Source organism: Oncorhynchus mykiss, chromosome 14 (assembly GCF_057628025.1).
Source record: "Oncorhynchus mykiss isolate SJ-2025 chromosome 14, ASM5762802v1, whole genome shotgun sequence".
NCBI classification, from domain to species: domain Eukaryota; kingdom Metazoa; phylum Chordata; class Actinopteri; order Salmoniformes; family Salmonidae; genus Oncorhynchus; species Oncorhynchus mykiss.
This window is the reverse complement of record NC_143035.1, coordinates 38,070,445-38,086,114: the sequence shown is the minus strand read 5'-3', so window position 1 is coordinate 38,086,114 and position 15,670 is coordinate 38,070,445. Positions and strand designations below refer to the sequence as shown.

Sequence of the window (15,670 nt, the reverse complement as noted above, 5' to 3'; positions counted from 1 at the left end):
TCTCTTCCGTGTTTTCTAGAAGGAAATCCGAGCAGTACATTATAAAGAACATTCAACATTCTTCTAATCAGAAAGCTGTTAAAACAATCAATATGTGTGCATCCTCTAATGTCTCTGTATAATGTGTAATTTGTTATAACCCTTTCTAGCATATTTTATCATTGTCTGTTTGTATACTTCTTGTTAGTATACTGGTTTTTCTGCAATATTTTTTTAAAATTTAAATATATATATATATATATATATATATATATATATATATATAAACAACAACAAACTATAAGATCACTATATTGGTCAATTGCACACAAGTTTCAACTGAAATTTGGCTTCTGTTTTTAACCCAACCCCTCTTTAAGACACCATAGAGGAGCAATGGAGAACCCACCCACTTGTGCCATTTTTTAATTGAACCTTTATTTAACTAGGCAAGTAAGTTAAGAACACATTCTTATTTACAACGATGGCCTACACCAGCCAAACCCTCCCCTGGCAACGCTGATCCAATTGTGCGCCGCCCTATGGGACTCCCGATCACAGCCGGTTTTGTGATACAGCCCGGGATCAAAACCAGGGTCTGTAGTGACGTCTCTAGCGCTGAGATGCAGTGCCTTAGACCGCTGTGCCACTCGGGGACCGCTGCTCCACCTATTGAGATGTGCTTTTTGTTAAGTGAATCAAAGATAAAATGTCCATCTCTAATGTATACTGGACAGAAAAAATATAAACTCAACACGCAACAATTTCCCAAAAGTTACAGTTCATATAAAAGGACATCAGTCAATTGAACTAAATAAACATCAGGCTCTAATCTATGGATTTCACATGACTGGGCAGGGGCACCGCCATGGGTGGGCATGGGAGAGCATAGGCCCACCCACTGAGGAGCCAAGCCCACCCACTAGGGAGACAGACCCAGTCAATCAGAATTTGTTTTTTCCACCCACAAAAAAGGGCTTTATTACAGACAGAAATACTCCTGTTTCATCAGTTGTCCGGTGGCTGGTCTCAGACGATCCGGTGAAGAAGTCAGATGTGAAGGTCCTGGGTTGGCGTGGTTACACATGGTCTGTGGCTGTGAGGCTGGTTGGACGTACTGCCAAATTCTCTAAAACGACGTTGGAGGTGGCTTATGGTAGAGAAATTAACATTAAATTCTCTGGCAACAGCTCTGGTGGACATTGCTGCAGTCAACATGCCAATTATACACATCCTTAACATCAAAACTTGAGAGATCTGTGGCATTGTGTTGTGTAGCAAAACTGCACATTTTAAAGTGGCCTTTTATTGTCCCCAGCACAAGCCGCACCTGTGTACTGATCATGCTGTTAAATCAGCTTCTTGATATGCCACACCTGTCAGGTGGATGGGTTATCTTGGCAAAGGAGAAATGCTCACTAAAACAAGGACGAAAACACATTTGTGCACAAAATTGGGAGAGAAATAAGCTTTTTGTGCCTATGGAAAGGTTCAGGGATCTTTTATTTCAGCTCGTGAAACATGGGACCAACACTTTACCTGTTATGTTTATATTTTTTGTTCAATATAGCTGGGGCAGCAGCTAGCCTAGTGGTTAGAGCAATTGGACTAGTAACTGGAAGGTTGCTAGATCGAATCCCCGAGCTGACAAGGTAAAAAAAAATGTTGTTCTGCCCCTGAACAAGGCAGTTAACCCACTGTTCTTAGGCCGTTATTAAAAATAATAATTTGTTCTCAACTGACTTGCCTAGTAAAATGTAAACTGTTGACAGTGACTCAAAGCTGCCATCTACAGGAGGCAGCATGCCATTACACCATATCATAAACAACCCTACAGCTCCACCTTGTGGTGGCACTGTCAACATGCACTAAATGACAAAGGGAAATTGATTAGACTAGTTTGAAGACAACCAATAAATAATACATGAATCAAAAAGGTAAAAACACAATAAAATTATTCTAATAAAGGCCATTGACGGCCAAAAAGTCCTGATTTTAACTTTAATTAGAGAAATAACACTGTATAACACTGTATATATATATATAATATGACATTTGTAATGTCTTTATTGTTTTGAAACTTCTGTATGTGTAATGTTTACTGTTAATTTTTATTGTTTTTCACTTTATATATTATCTACCTCACTTGCTTTGGCAATGTTAACACATGTTTCCAATGCCAATAAAGCCCTTGAATTGAATTGAAATAAACTGTAAGTGAGTTGTGTTTGTGATTTTTGTTTGGTTGGTCCTCGTCTCTCATTTGAGCCCATTGCCTTCCGACTCCTCTCCAACACAACACAACACACACAAGGTGTTTTTAAAACATTAATTTTATTAGCCAGTACAGGTTAACCGTGATATAAGGCTCTGTCTTAACAAACCGGGGGGGGGGGATTCCCTCCAGACAAATCAAAACAGCGCCAGTTGCTACCAGCCCCTCCCTGTTGGTCACATCTTCAGTAGAAACTCTCCAATCAATATAAACTTCACATTTAATTCAAATGTATAATTGACCGATAGTGTTAAAGTAATATCTAATATCTTACCGCTGCAGAGTGCCTCAGACAAACTGACACGTTTACAGGTCTCACTACTTCAATACTGCTAATAGAACAACTGACTGGACTTTAGTACTGAAGACAACAGCAAAAATAACTCCCAACTCCTTAGTATCATCCTACCTTCAACCCAGAGAGGAGAAACAGTAATGACAGTCTCACCCTACCTTCAACCCAGAGAGGAGAAACAGTAATGACAGTCTCACCCTACCTTCAACCCAGAGAGGAGAAACAGTAATGACAGTCTCACCCTACCTTCAACCCAGAGAGGAGAAACAGTAATGACAGTCTCACCCTACCTTCAACCCAGAGAGGAGATACAGTAATAACAGTCTCACCCTACCTTCAACCCAGAGAGGAGAAACAGTAATGACAGTCTCACCCTACCTTCAACCCAGAGAGGAGAAACAGTAATGACAGTCTCACCCTACCTTCAACCCAGAGAGGAGATACAGTAATGACAGTCTCACCCTACCTTCAACCCAGAGAGGAGATACAGTAATGACAGTCTCATCCTACCTTCAACCCAGAGAGGAGAAACAGTAATGACAGTCTCACCCTACCTTCAACCCAGAGAGGAGATACAGTAATGACAGTCTCACCCTACCTTCAACCCAGAGAGGAGAAACAGTAATGACAGTCTCACCCTACCTTCAACCCAGAGAGGAGATACAGTAATGACATCATCTAAGAGACATTTATTAGTAGGTAGATGTAGCCTGGCATAGCATGCAGGTAAATACTCTTCATCCTTAGAGGAGGATGATGAAGATAATGCTTAAATTGAAGCGTGAAGCAGGAAAGGGTCTCTGGAACTGCTTGGGGGTACAGAGAAGTGTGCGAGTGAGAGAGATATGTGATCCAATGCATGTACAATGTGTGTGTGTGTGTGTGTGTGTGGTGTGTGTGTGTGTGTGTAAAAGATATGTATTCGGTGGGTGTGTGTGTGTGTGTAAGCTCTTCACGCTATGATCGGCCCCAGGCTGAGCTCTACGTGGTGTGTGAGCCAGATGGCCTCGGTGGGGGCGTCGCCCTCCTCGCTCGGCCTTATGGGAGCCGCCAAGTTGCGGAAGTCGTGGCGAATCTTAAAGGACACCGTGACATCGCCGTCCTCCTCGCGCTGAGGGACCACCTTGATGAAGAAACCGATCTTATTGGATTTCCTGAAGGCCACCACACTGGAGGAGAGACAGGAGCAGAGAGGGAAGGTTAGGAGACCAGGGGCAGAGAGGGAAGGTTAGGAGACCAGGGCCAGAGGGGGAAGGTTAGGAGACCAGGGCCAGAGAGGGAAGGTTAGGAGACCAGGGCCAGAGAGGGAAGGTTAGGAGACCAGGAGCATAGAGGGAAGGATAGGAGACCAGGGCCAGAGAGGGAAGGTTAGGAGACCAGGGCCAGAGAGGGAAGGTTAGGAGACAAGGAGCAGAGAGGGAAGGTTAGGAGACAAGGAGCAGAGAGGGAAGGTTAGGAGACAAGGAGCAGAGAGGGAAGGTTAGGAGACAAGGAGCAGAGAGGGAAGGTTAGGAGACCAGGGCCAGAGAGGGAAGGTTAGGAGACCAGGGCCAGAGAGGGAAGGTTAGGAGACCAGGGCCAGAGAGGGAAGGTTAGGAGACCAGGGCCAGAGAGGGAAGGTTAGGAGACCAGGAGCAGAGAGGGAAGGTTAGGAGACCAGGAGCAGAGAGGGAAGGTTAGGAGACCAGGAGCAGAGAGGGAAGGTTAGGAGACCAGGAGCAGAGAGGGAAGGTTAGGAGACCAGGAGCAGAGAGGGAAGGTTAGGAGACCAGGAGCAGAGAGGGAAGGTTAGGAGACCAGGAGCAGAGAGGGAAGGTTAGGAGACCAGGGCCAGAGAGGGAAGGTTAGGAGACCAGGGCCAGAGAGGGAAGGTTAGGGAAGGTTAGCAGACCAGGGCCAGAGAGGGAAGGTTAGGAGACCAGGGCCAGAGAGGGAAGGTTGGGAGACCAGGGCCAGAGAGGGAAGGTTAGGGAAGGTTAGGAGACCAGGGCCAGAGGTAAAATGTCATGCTACTCCCAACAAGTACACTTGTTCTAAACTAATGTCCTTGCTCCTCAGTTCATACAGCACGAGGATCTCCTTCCAGAGAGACATCAGGGACTGTAACATACTCTGTTTCACAGAATCATGGCTCTCTCTGGATATACTGTCCACGTCCATACAGCCAGCTGGGTTCTCAGTACATCGCGCAGACAGGAATAAAGAACTCTCCGGGAAGAAGAAAGGCGGAGGTGTATGTTTCATGATTAACTACTCATGGTGTGATTGTGATAACATACAGGAAGTCAAGTCCTTTCGTTCCCCTAACTTAGAATACCTCACAATCAAATGCAGACCATATTACCTCCCAAGAGAATTCTATTCTGTTATAGTCACAGCCGTGTAAATTCCCCCTTATGCTGATACAGCGACGGCCCTCAAAGAACTACACTAGACTTTATGCAAACTGGAAACCACATATCCTGCGGCCGCATTTATTGTAGCTGGGCATTTTAACAACGCAAATTTGAGGAAAATTCTAACAAAGTTCTAACAACACATTGACTGTAGTACTCCCTTAGAAAGAAAAAAAAAACACCAGGCCACTGCTACTCGCCCTTTTGAAGATGCCTACAAGGCCCCTCCCCCGACCTCACCTTTGGCAAATCAGATCACAACTCCATTTTGCTCCTCCCTTCCTATTGGCAGAAACTCAACAAGGAAGTACCCGAGCTAACGAGCTAACGCTGGTCTGAACAATCTGAATCCACTCTTCAAGATGGTTTTGATCACCGGACTGGGATATGTTCCCGGGTAGCCTCTGAAAATAACATCGACGTTTACACGGACACAGTTCATCAGGAAGTGTATAGAGGATGTTGTTCCCACTGTGACTATTAGAACCGACCCTAACCAGAAACCGTGGAGAGATGGCAGCATTTGCGCAAAACTGAAAGTGAGAACTACCGCATTAAACCATGGCAAGGTGACCGGGGAACATGGTTGAATACCAACGGTGTAGTTATTCCCTCCGTAAGGCAATCCAACAGACAAAACGTCAGAATAGAGACGATGTGGAGTCGCAATTCAACGGCTCAGACGAGACATGTGGCAGGATCTACAGATTACAAAGGGAAAACCAGCCATGTAGCGGACACCGTTGTATTTGTGTTTATTATGGATCCCCAGTAGCTGTGGCTAAGGCAGTAGCTACTCCACCTGGGGGCCAGCAAAATTACGGCAGTTCAAAATATACTACACCTCCTCGGGCCTTATTGCTTAATTCTACTGTATAAATGTGATTAGATTTGTTTTATTTCACCTTTATTTAACCAGGTAGGCAAGTTGAGAACAAGTTCTCATTTACAATTGCGACCCTGACCAAGATAAAGCAAAGCAGTTCGACACGAACAACGACACAGAATTACACATGGAGTAAAACAAACATACAGTCAAATATGAGATGACCGTATTGAACTTCAGACTCACTCTGGGTCGTCCTGGAAGTCCTGTGGCTCGGCCAACTCGTCGTAATCTGCTGCAGCATCCTTCCCTGCCAGGACCAACTCCTTGGTAGGAACCATCACCTAGAAAACAACATCATCATCATCAACAACATCCTTCCCTGCCAGGACCAACTCCTTGGTAGGAACCATCACCTATAAAACATCATCATCAACAACAGAGGTCAGGGGTGAGAGGTCAGCAGTAGCTTTGTAAAGGGAGGGTATATTACTGGAAACTTTCGAAAATTCACCAGTAAACTACCAGAATTGCGGTATCTTTCAAGGCATTTTGGGGCGGCAGGTAGCCTAGTGGTTAAAGCGTTAGGCCAGTAACCAAAATGTTGCTCGATCGAATCCCCGAGTTGACAAGGTAAAAATCTATCGTTCTGCCCCTGAACAAGGCAGTTAACCCACTGTTCCCCGGTAGGCCGTCATTCTAAATAAGAATTTGATCTAAACTGACTTGCCTAGTTAAATAAAAATGATGTAATCTATCACAAGACAGCTAGTGGCCCTTTTGGGTACTTTAGCTTATCATAGGAGTCTAATCATTTCTGGCCCTCTATATGGCCTTATCACAAAATAATTAAAATTATTTTTTTTAAACAAATTAAGAATGAGAAAGATGTAAAAAAAAAAATATATATATATATACTAAATGTAAACCATCAACTTAGTGATTACCATTGGTGTTTACTATGAGGGTTTCAGCCATTTTGTGTTTGAGATTCTTCAAAGTAGCCAGCCTTTGCCTTGATGACAGCTCTGCACACTCTTGACATTGAATGAGTAGTTTGTGTCCACACTTTTGACTGGGACAGCATGCATATTTTATTTTTCTAAATATATATACACGTTTTTTTATTTTTCTGTGACTATGTATTTGCTGTCAATGTTTTGGGGCCAAAAAAGTAAATAGATAGAAGAGTTACAGAGTGAAAATAAAGCCATTGTTGATTAGATGCTTTTTTCAATTCATTTGTCTATTTTCTCTTGAACCACATGATCTATCTATAAGAAACTCATGGATACAGAAAGAAAAACTATATATAAATACATGTTTTCAAGTATAAATTACCGAAGATGCAATAGAAAATCTGTTACTTATCAAACTTACTAAATATCCCGGTAACCTTGGTAAATTACCGGTAGTTTTCCAACATTAGTCAGTAGTACCTTAGCAGTGCTATTGATGTCCTCTGGGTCTCCTTCCTCGCAGCCCACCAGGGTGACGTGGGTAATATTCTCCACGGGGTTGGTCAGGGTGAGCAGCACCTGGCACTCCTACAGACAACATGATACCACTCATACTGTAAGTCATTCTGCTACCCTACAGACAAAATGTGACTTCAAACATGTTTTGGGGCCTGTTCCATTACTTGAATAATTGACTTGCCTTCTGGAAGCGCAGGTTTGGAATGGACATTATTCTGACCTCAGGGATGTAACTCCTTTAGGATTGAAAATAACGTCACTTTACTCAGAAATAATACAACACTACCAACATTCAAGAGTAGAAAACAAAGGTGAATGTGTTTCGGTACAGAGGAGATGCTAAGCAACACTTACACAGCCACCAGCTGGATTTTGAACTTGATTGAGGTTGGGTTGAATTCTGGCTTGCTCAGATTGTGCTCACATTTCTAGGAAGAAAATAAACATTTCTACCATGAGTAATCAAGATAAACGGACAGAAAAACAACAGTAAAATAGTAGAAAAATGCCAATTTCTTGAGAAGGTTAATGTGGTGTAAAGTACTGTGTCTCGTAAACTGACCCTGCATCGCAGAGAGCGCTTGATCAACAGGTGTTTGTGTTTGGGGTGGAGCTGAGAGGCTCCGGCTGGCTGGAAGTCAGGCTGGAGCAGCCGCTGACGCAAGGATGTCACTGGAATACACAACACACACCAGGAAGTTAACACATGGTCAACTACACAACACCAGGAAGTTAACACATCCAGACAACACAACATGGTCAACCAGACAACACAACATGGTCAACCACACAACAAAACATGGTCAACCAGACAACACAACATGGTCAACCAGACAACACAACATGGTCAACCAGACAACAAAACACAGCAGATTTGAAAACAACCACAGCATACCCTGGTTATTGATATAGCAGTAGACTTCATTATAACAAATAGCTCTAAGGAAAAGTAGTGGATGAAGCTAGAACTCTTAGGTTGCGAGATTATTTTTTATTAAAATTAAATGATCTGTACCCCTTGACTCTTGAAGAATAGAACTTATAAAATGCCTCATGAGCTTTGTTCAACTGCCGTACCCCATCTGAACACAAAATATAAGCTTGTTTTACTCAAAATGTTTGTAAAACAACATACATGTAAAACACTGTATAGCTTCATAACATGGTTAAAACAATCATTTTACTATCAGTCCTTGCATCCATAGCTCTGTCTATTAATCTGAGAGTGGTTACATTTCTCCAGCCCCATCGCTCAGATTTTTACCAAAACAGTGGAGGGGAGGACACTTTGTTATTGTTTCAATTAACGTTGGTAGATTTTAAAAAAATAATAATTTTAAGTACTAATCATTGTTACCCTCAGGTAGGTGGATAGGTCTGGGTTAGTGGTTAGGCTTAGGGGTTAGGCTTAGGGGTTAGTGGTTGTTGTCTCTTACCCTCAGGTAGGTGGATAGGTCTGGGTTAGTGTAGAATTCAAGGTCCGGGGTTAGTGTTTAGGCTTAGGGGTTGTTGTCTCTTACCCTCAGGTAGGTTGATGGGTCTGGTGTAGGGTTAGGGGTTAGTGGTTAGGTTTAGGGGTTAGTGATTAGGTTTAGGGTTTAGTGATTAGGGGTTGTTGTCTCTTACCCTCAGGTAGGTTGATGGGTCTGGTGTAGGGTTAGTGGTTAGGGGTTGTTGTCTCTTACCCTCAGGTAGGTTGATGGGTCTGGTGTAGGGTTAGTGGTTAGGGGCTGTTGTATCTTACCCTCAGGTAGGTTGATGGGTCTGGTGTAGCAGTCTTCAGGCAGTGGCTCCACTTCATCTAAAGCCTGAGCTGGTTCTATGTTAATCTCCTTCTGGTCTTCACCTTCCTTCAGACTAGAAACGGGACAGACACAGTGAAGGCCATTATAGGAGACAGGGGCAGACATTATCGCAGACAGGGAAAGATGTATTTATGAACTACCAGCATGGCTTTATCCCAAACTGCACCCTATTCAGTGAACAACATGATTTGTCATGTATGTGTACAATAAAGCAATGGTGCATTATAGTATCAGGATGTGATACTCATACGTTAAGGACAATATAAAGGAATGGTGCATTATAGTATCAGGATGTGATACTCATACGTTAAGGACAATATAAAGGGATGGTGCATTAGACTATCAGGATGTGATACTCATACGTTATGGACAATATAAAGGAATGGTGCATTATAGTATCAGGATGTGATACTCATACGTTATGGACAATATAAAGGGATGGTGCAGTATACTATCAGGATGTGATACTCATACGTTAAGGACAATATAAAGGGATGGTGCATTATAGTATCAGGATGTGATACTCATACGTTAAGGACAATATAAAGGAATGGTGCAGTATAGTATCAGGATGTGATACTCATACGTTATGGACAATATAAAGGGATGGTGCAGTATACTATCAGGATGTGATACTCATACGTTAAGGACAATATAAAGGGATGGTGCATTATAGTATCAGGATGTGATACTCATACGTTAAGGACAATATAAAGGAATGGTGCAGTATAGTATCAGGATGTGATACTCATACGTTATGGACAATATAAAGGGATGGTGCAGTATACTATCAGGATGTGATACTCATACGTTAAGGACAATATAAAGGGATGGTGCATTATAGTATCAGGATGTGATACTCATACGTTAAGGACAATATAAAGGAATGGTGCAGTATACTATCAGGATGTGATACTCATACGTTAAGGACAATATAAAGGAATGGTGCAGTATAGTATCAGGATGTGATACTCATACGTTAAGGACAATATAAAGGAATGGTGCAGTATACTATCAGGATGTGATACTCATACGTTAAGGACAATATAAAGGAATGATGTAGTATAGTATCAGGATGTGATACTCATACGTTAAGGACAATATAAAGGAATGGTGCAGTATAGTATCAGGATGTGATACTCGTACGTTATGGACAATATAAAGGGATGGTGCAGTATAGTATCAGGATGTGATACTCGTACGTTAAGGACAATATAAAGGAATGGTGCAGTATAGTATCAGGATGTGATACTCGTACGTTATGGACAATATAAAGGGATGGTGCAGTATAGTATCAGGATGTGATACTCATACGTTAAGGACAATATAAAGGGATGGTGCATTATAGTATCAGGATGTGATACTCGTACGTGAAGGACAATATAAAGGAATGGTGCAGTATAGTATCAGGATGTGATACTCGTACGTTAAGGACAATATAAAGGGATGGTGCATTATACTATCAGGATGTGATACTCATACGTTATGGACAATAACATTTTCGTGAATGGAATGTAATGTAATACTCACGAAAGACCAGCCAGACTGGTGATAGGAGCTCCAGGTCTCTGTCTCTGTAGTCTGGTACCCAGACCATACTTCTCCTTTACAGAGCAACACAACCACAAATGTCAACTAACTCACAGACAAGACACCACCATGTGGTAGACTTACAGGGGAGGAAACAATGGCATTTCTATTGATAACTGTTAAAAAAATATATATTTTTCAAATATCTAAATTGGGAAAACATTTACTAGCATAAATACCTAAAAAATACAATTCTGATCGAAGCCAAATAAATAAACCAAACCTAGAGAAATATTATTTGGTTTGAACGAAGAGAACACAAATCTTTATGTTAACAGTGAGTTACAACCGTCTACTATATACTACAGGCATTAACATTACATTTCCGAGAGAGCGAGAGAGAGAGAACAGTGTTTGTCTATCAAAGTTGTGAAAAATACAACTCACCACCACATGAATAGTGTGTTGCTGGGGGACGGAGGGGTTAGAAACCAACATTATCAGCGTGCAGAAGCAAAGACAAAGAAGATCGTATCAAGTGAAACCAAAAGCAGCAAACATGGCAGGTAACTGACAACATGCAACAGCAACAGAAAGGCATTAGTGGTATAGCTGAAGACTCTTCAGCTGCAGTAGCTAGTCTATAACTAGCTAGCACACAGCTAGCTTATAGTGACTGTTCAGCTGCAGTAGCTAGTCTATAGCTAGCTAGATTATAGTGACTGTTCAGCTGCAGTAGCTAGTATATAGCTAGCTAGCACACAGCTAGCTTATAGTGACTCGTCAATGTTCCAGTATGCCCCAGGTTCTAACCTAAACCAGTCCTTCTGTCCATACACATGAACTATACATGCAGTTCAATCAATGTCAACATACTGGAACATAACATTACATCATGAAGGCTATTCAGAAATAGTTGCCTTGTTAATTTCAGATCCCGCCACCAGCAGGGTTAATAACACAGCCATAACCATCACAACAAATAAAGATTAAAAGCATATTTGAAAATGCTCATTATTTAAATTTTTAAAAAGTGGGAGCTGGGTTGTGGTTATTGAGAGAGGTTTAACGTGTAAAACAGTCAAGTTCGTATTCAAGAGAGAAGTGTGAAAGCTGAGCATGTTATCTCCTGGAGTGTGTGTGTGTGTGTGTGTGTGGTGTACCGAGAAGGCCAGTGGCATATAGGGTCGTCTCCTGGCCAGCTTCTTCCTGTCCCTCTCCAGTTTCTCCCTCTGGGCCAGCTGCTGGTAATACTCTATCAGTTTATTGATCTGAAAGAAAAATACCCAACATAACATGAGTCTGACTGTCATAGGATAGTATTATTATAATAGAAGGAGGAAATGACAGGTCAGAGAACAATGTATACAGTATATATAGACACACATATTTTTTTATTTCACCTTTATTTAACTAGGCAAGTCAGTTAATTAAGAACATATTCTTTTTTAAAATGACAGTCTAGGAACAGTGTGTTAACTGCCTTGTTCAGGGGGCAGAACGACAGCTTTTTACCTTGTCAGCTCGGAGGATTCGATCTAGCAACCTTTCCGTTACTGGCCCAACGCTCTAACCACTAGGCTACCCTGCCGCCTCTACACTCTAACCACTAGGCTACCTGCCACCTCTACATTCTAACCACTAGGCTACCCTGCCGCCTCTACACTCTAACCACTAGGCTACCTGCCACCTCTACACTCTAACCACTAGGCTACCTGCCACCTCTACATTCTAACCACTAGGCTACCCTGCCGCCTCTACACTCTAACCACTAGGCTACCCTGCCGCCTCTACACTCTAAACCACTAGGCTACCCTGCCGCCCCACCCATGTATGTTACCAGCAGGAAACAAATAGTAGAAAGCACAAGTCAAAGCCAACACTTAAGCTTTGGGGCCTGTATCAGGAGTGTGTCTATTTGTGGTTGATCACACAGTGTTTTTTTTATTTTATTTTAAATACAGCATCAATTACAATAGACTCTATGTAACTTCCAGTGTCACAGCATTCTACTGCCTGGGGTTGTCGAGCTCGACATGTGAGAAACACTTGAGAGAGCGAGAGAGAGAGAAAAATAGATCAGACCAAAAGGAAGGCAACATACCCGTTGAGTATGAGGGTTGTCCGGCTCCTGCCATCCTCCACTGGCTGAAGTGAAGACACACAAAAAAATATATATATATAAAAGTAGTGAAATAGTCCTCCATAAAACACCTAACAAGTCAATCACACAACAGACACATAGGCTACTAGTCAAGTACATGATAAGGGACACATCTCTATTCAGAGTTACAATTACAAACAAAGCTCCATACATCAGATATTAATTTGTTTAGCATTTGAGCCATTCTAACATAGCCTATTAACGAGTCAGTCCCATACATCTCCCCCTCATCACCAATGCAGGGGTGGGAGGGGGCGGGACACACACTTCCTTCAGTAGCTTAGTAACTAGGATCACCAGCAAGGTTTGCTATTTGATTTGGTTGAAGCCACTTCTCACACTCACTCAGCCACAGGATAGCTGATCTTGCTTAACATAGGCCCAATATACAAAAATGGTCAACAGTCCATTTTCTCCCCATCATCATCAACAGTAAAGTAGGCCTGGCACTCACCCACAGACTTGTCAGCCATGCCCACATCTCTGGATGTCCAACGACAGAAGCCACAGGCCAGGTAGTAGGCCTTCTTCATGGTCGTCTTGCTGGGGTCGTCAGGAAGAGGGGCTGGGATGTTGGTTGCCCGGGTGGACAGGGTGTGCATGCAGCACGGGCAGTCGAAGCAGTTGGCACACCTGGGGCACGACGAGGAAGAAGGTATAGCTAGTTATAAACGCTACCTTTGTTCTTCAACCGGAAGAAATAGTCGCAGTACTCAAACCCAATGCCAGCTTTTATGGCTTTCCTTAACCCTAAACTAGGCTATAACTAACCTTAACCTAATCTTCGACCCCATAGAATTACATATGTAATAGTAATGGGAAGGGTCAAGTTACATATCGGGATATTAATTTAAGCAATATTATTTTTGCGATAATTGGCTGTAGCTGCACCAAAACGGCAATATTTTTCCTTCAGAACTTGTTCACCGTCTTTTGAACTAGGGAGTCAACTAAACATGAACGATAGATAACCCTAAGCTTAACCTCTATGCCTAACCTGAAGTTTTCGTTCAGCTGGTTGCATATCCTCTTCCTAGAACAAAACAGAGAGCTGGGAAAAATGTAGGCTGGATGCAGCAGAAAATGGTCAATGGCTACACAATAAAGAATAGGTCTATGCCATAGACTGTGTATATAAACAGGTCTAAACCGATGCTCAGTTGCAAATGTTTCTCACCTGTTCTTCTTCAGCTTTGCCTCTGCTGAAGGCATATTCTCCAGGCAGCTCGGACAGTAATGTGAGTCCACCTAGAAAACATGTTAGTGGCACCTTATTTGGGGAGAACGGGCTTGTGGTAATGACTGGAGCGGAATTCGTGGAATGGTATCATATACATCAAATACCTGGTTACCAGGTGTTTGATGCCAATCCATTTGCACCGTTCCGGCCATTATGATCCGTGGTTAGTGGGAATACATGAATGTGCATTGCTATCCATCGTAGGTAGCTACTAGTTACAACTGCACAGATAGATATTGGTTCATGCTGAAACATGATTAGTATGCGTTAGCAACCTATCAGCTTCAGTATAATAAAAAGAGTGTCTGAGGGTCACTGTCAGTTGTGTGGCTGTGTAAAATGAACAATCATGGCTGTCTGACGTGGCACGTATCGACTCGATAAATAGGTATCCAGCTACCTAAATAAGATATTTCACAAGAATAACGACCTCTGTGAAAATGTGTTGATCTGAGACCGCACTGTGGTCGATCTGTCTGGGTGTGGTGACGAAGAGAGTACGTTAGCCAGCTAGGAGGCTGTGAAGCTAGCCAACAATTAAAAACGCTTTTCAAATGCTCGTTGGGTTTAAATTGTATTTCCAGTGGGAATTTGTGTCACTGTTAATTGGACAAAATAAGTTAATAGTGATCACAAACGATGTATTATGTTGTTTAGTTAGCTGTCTTGCTTGATTGTTAACAGTTAGCTTAGCTAGGTAGCTAGCTAAAACGTACAAAATTATGAAAGTAGGACGGAAGTAAAGACGACATATCCGACCAATCACACGACAGAGCTGTTTAATAAATGTTGATTGACGTGCGAAATGGCAAATACGATTACAATGTTTATTGTACGGGGTTGGACTATGTTGACCAATCCCTCCCAAACCGTTAACGCTACGAGCTTGCTAGCTAGCTAGATATCTGTAGGATTGAGATAGTTAGCCACACAGTAATGTGTTGACATGTTCGTCGCTTACCTCGTGAGACACACATTCTAAGGAACGCAATTCACTGCAATACCGACAAAAATAAAGTGTCGACAACGGCGATCGGATCTTTTTCTCTCCATGAACTAGGTAGAGTACCCTGTCAGGCTGCAAAAGGGACGCCATCTCTGACTGATGCCGCGTTCAAATCAACTGGGAACACGGAAGAATACGAGATCAAATGATGACGTCAGTGAACTTCAGGTCGGAAATGTTAGAAGCTCCGGAAAGATTGACCCTGTTGACTCATCAGTAGGAAAGATTTGTTTCTCTTTTGGTCCATTCAACAACAGAGCGATACGATCCTTGTTTCAGCAGGATGTTGTATCTATCTATACCTTATGTCATGCCTTATTGGAATGGATTTATTGAGAATATCTGTTGGAAAAAAGTTTGGATGTTGCCACACACATACCTACTTGTTAACAAAATTAAGGAAGTTTCCTTTAAAATTATTCATAAATATTATCCTGCCAACCACTATATGAAGAAGTTTAAGGAAAACATCAACTCAAATTGCTCCTTTTGTAATGACCACCCAGAAACAGTTGTGCATCTTTTTGGGCATTGTATGCATGTAAGAAAACTGTGGCAAGACATCAGTAGGTTTATAATTGAAAAAATGTATGAAGATTTTACACTATTGTGGAGAGATGTACTGTTTGGATTGTTTACATACAATAGAAATAAGCGGAATCATTTTTATGTAATT

At 42.2% G+C, this 15,670-nt stretch overlaps 1 protein-coding gene and 1 long non-coding RNA gene across 4 annotated transcripts in view; both read right to left on the bottom strand.

Annotated features, from left to right (window-relative positions):
- Nucleotides 1-15,670, bottom strand: part of LOC149978360 (uncharacterized) — a 441,331-nt gene that overhangs the window by 246,044 nt on the left and 179,617 nt on the right. The window lies entirely within an intron of this gene.
- On the bottom strand, nt 2,297-15,319 carry LOC110489229 (dynactin 4). 3 transcript variants are annotated; one of them, XM_090198905.1, is made up of 14 exons: nt 14,950-15,319; nt 13,926-13,996; nt 13,203-13,381; nt 12,689-12,732; nt 11,748-11,855; nt 11,032-11,052; nt 10,585-10,658; nt 8,994-9,106; nt 7,812-7,921; nt 7,604-7,677; nt 7,431-7,485; nt 7,211-7,318; nt 6,018-6,115; nt 2,297-3,718 (listed from the first exon to the last, which is right to left on the bottom strand). In XM_090198905.1, exons 1-14 carry the CDS (start codon nt 15,082-15,084, stop codon nt 3,502-3,504), a joined length of 1,407 nt encoding a protein of 468 aa, XP_090055031.1. In that variant the 5' UTR covers nt 15,085-15,319; the 3' UTR covers nt 2,297-3,501. The 3 variants fall into 3 exon arrangements, 2 of the variants coding, with proteins under 2 accessions (XP_090055031.1, XP_090055032.1); XM_090198906.1 differs by lacking the exon at nt 11,032-11,052 and having other exon boundaries at nt 14,950-15,257; XR_016486384.1 differs by lacking the exon at nt 11,032-11,052 and having other exon boundaries at nt 3,219-3,718; nt 6,018-6,187; nt 14,950-15,257.

What these genes read in the sequence shown, in the direction of transcription:
- LOC110489229 (XM_090198905.1), bottom strand. Translation starts at nt 15,084, where the DNA reads ATGGCGTCCCTTTTGCAGCCTGACAGGGTACTCTACCTAGTTCATGGA. An exon ending in ACCCATCAACCTACCTGAGG is followed by an intron (nt 7,922 to 8,993) that starts GTAAGATACAAC and finishes TGTGTATTCCAG; the next exon opens with TGACATCCTTGCGTCAGCGG. An exon ending in AAAATCCAGCTGGTGGCTGT is followed by an intron (nt 7,486 to 7,603) that starts GTAAGTGTTGCT and finishes TCAATCCTAAAG; the next exon opens with GAGTTACATCCCTGAGGTCA.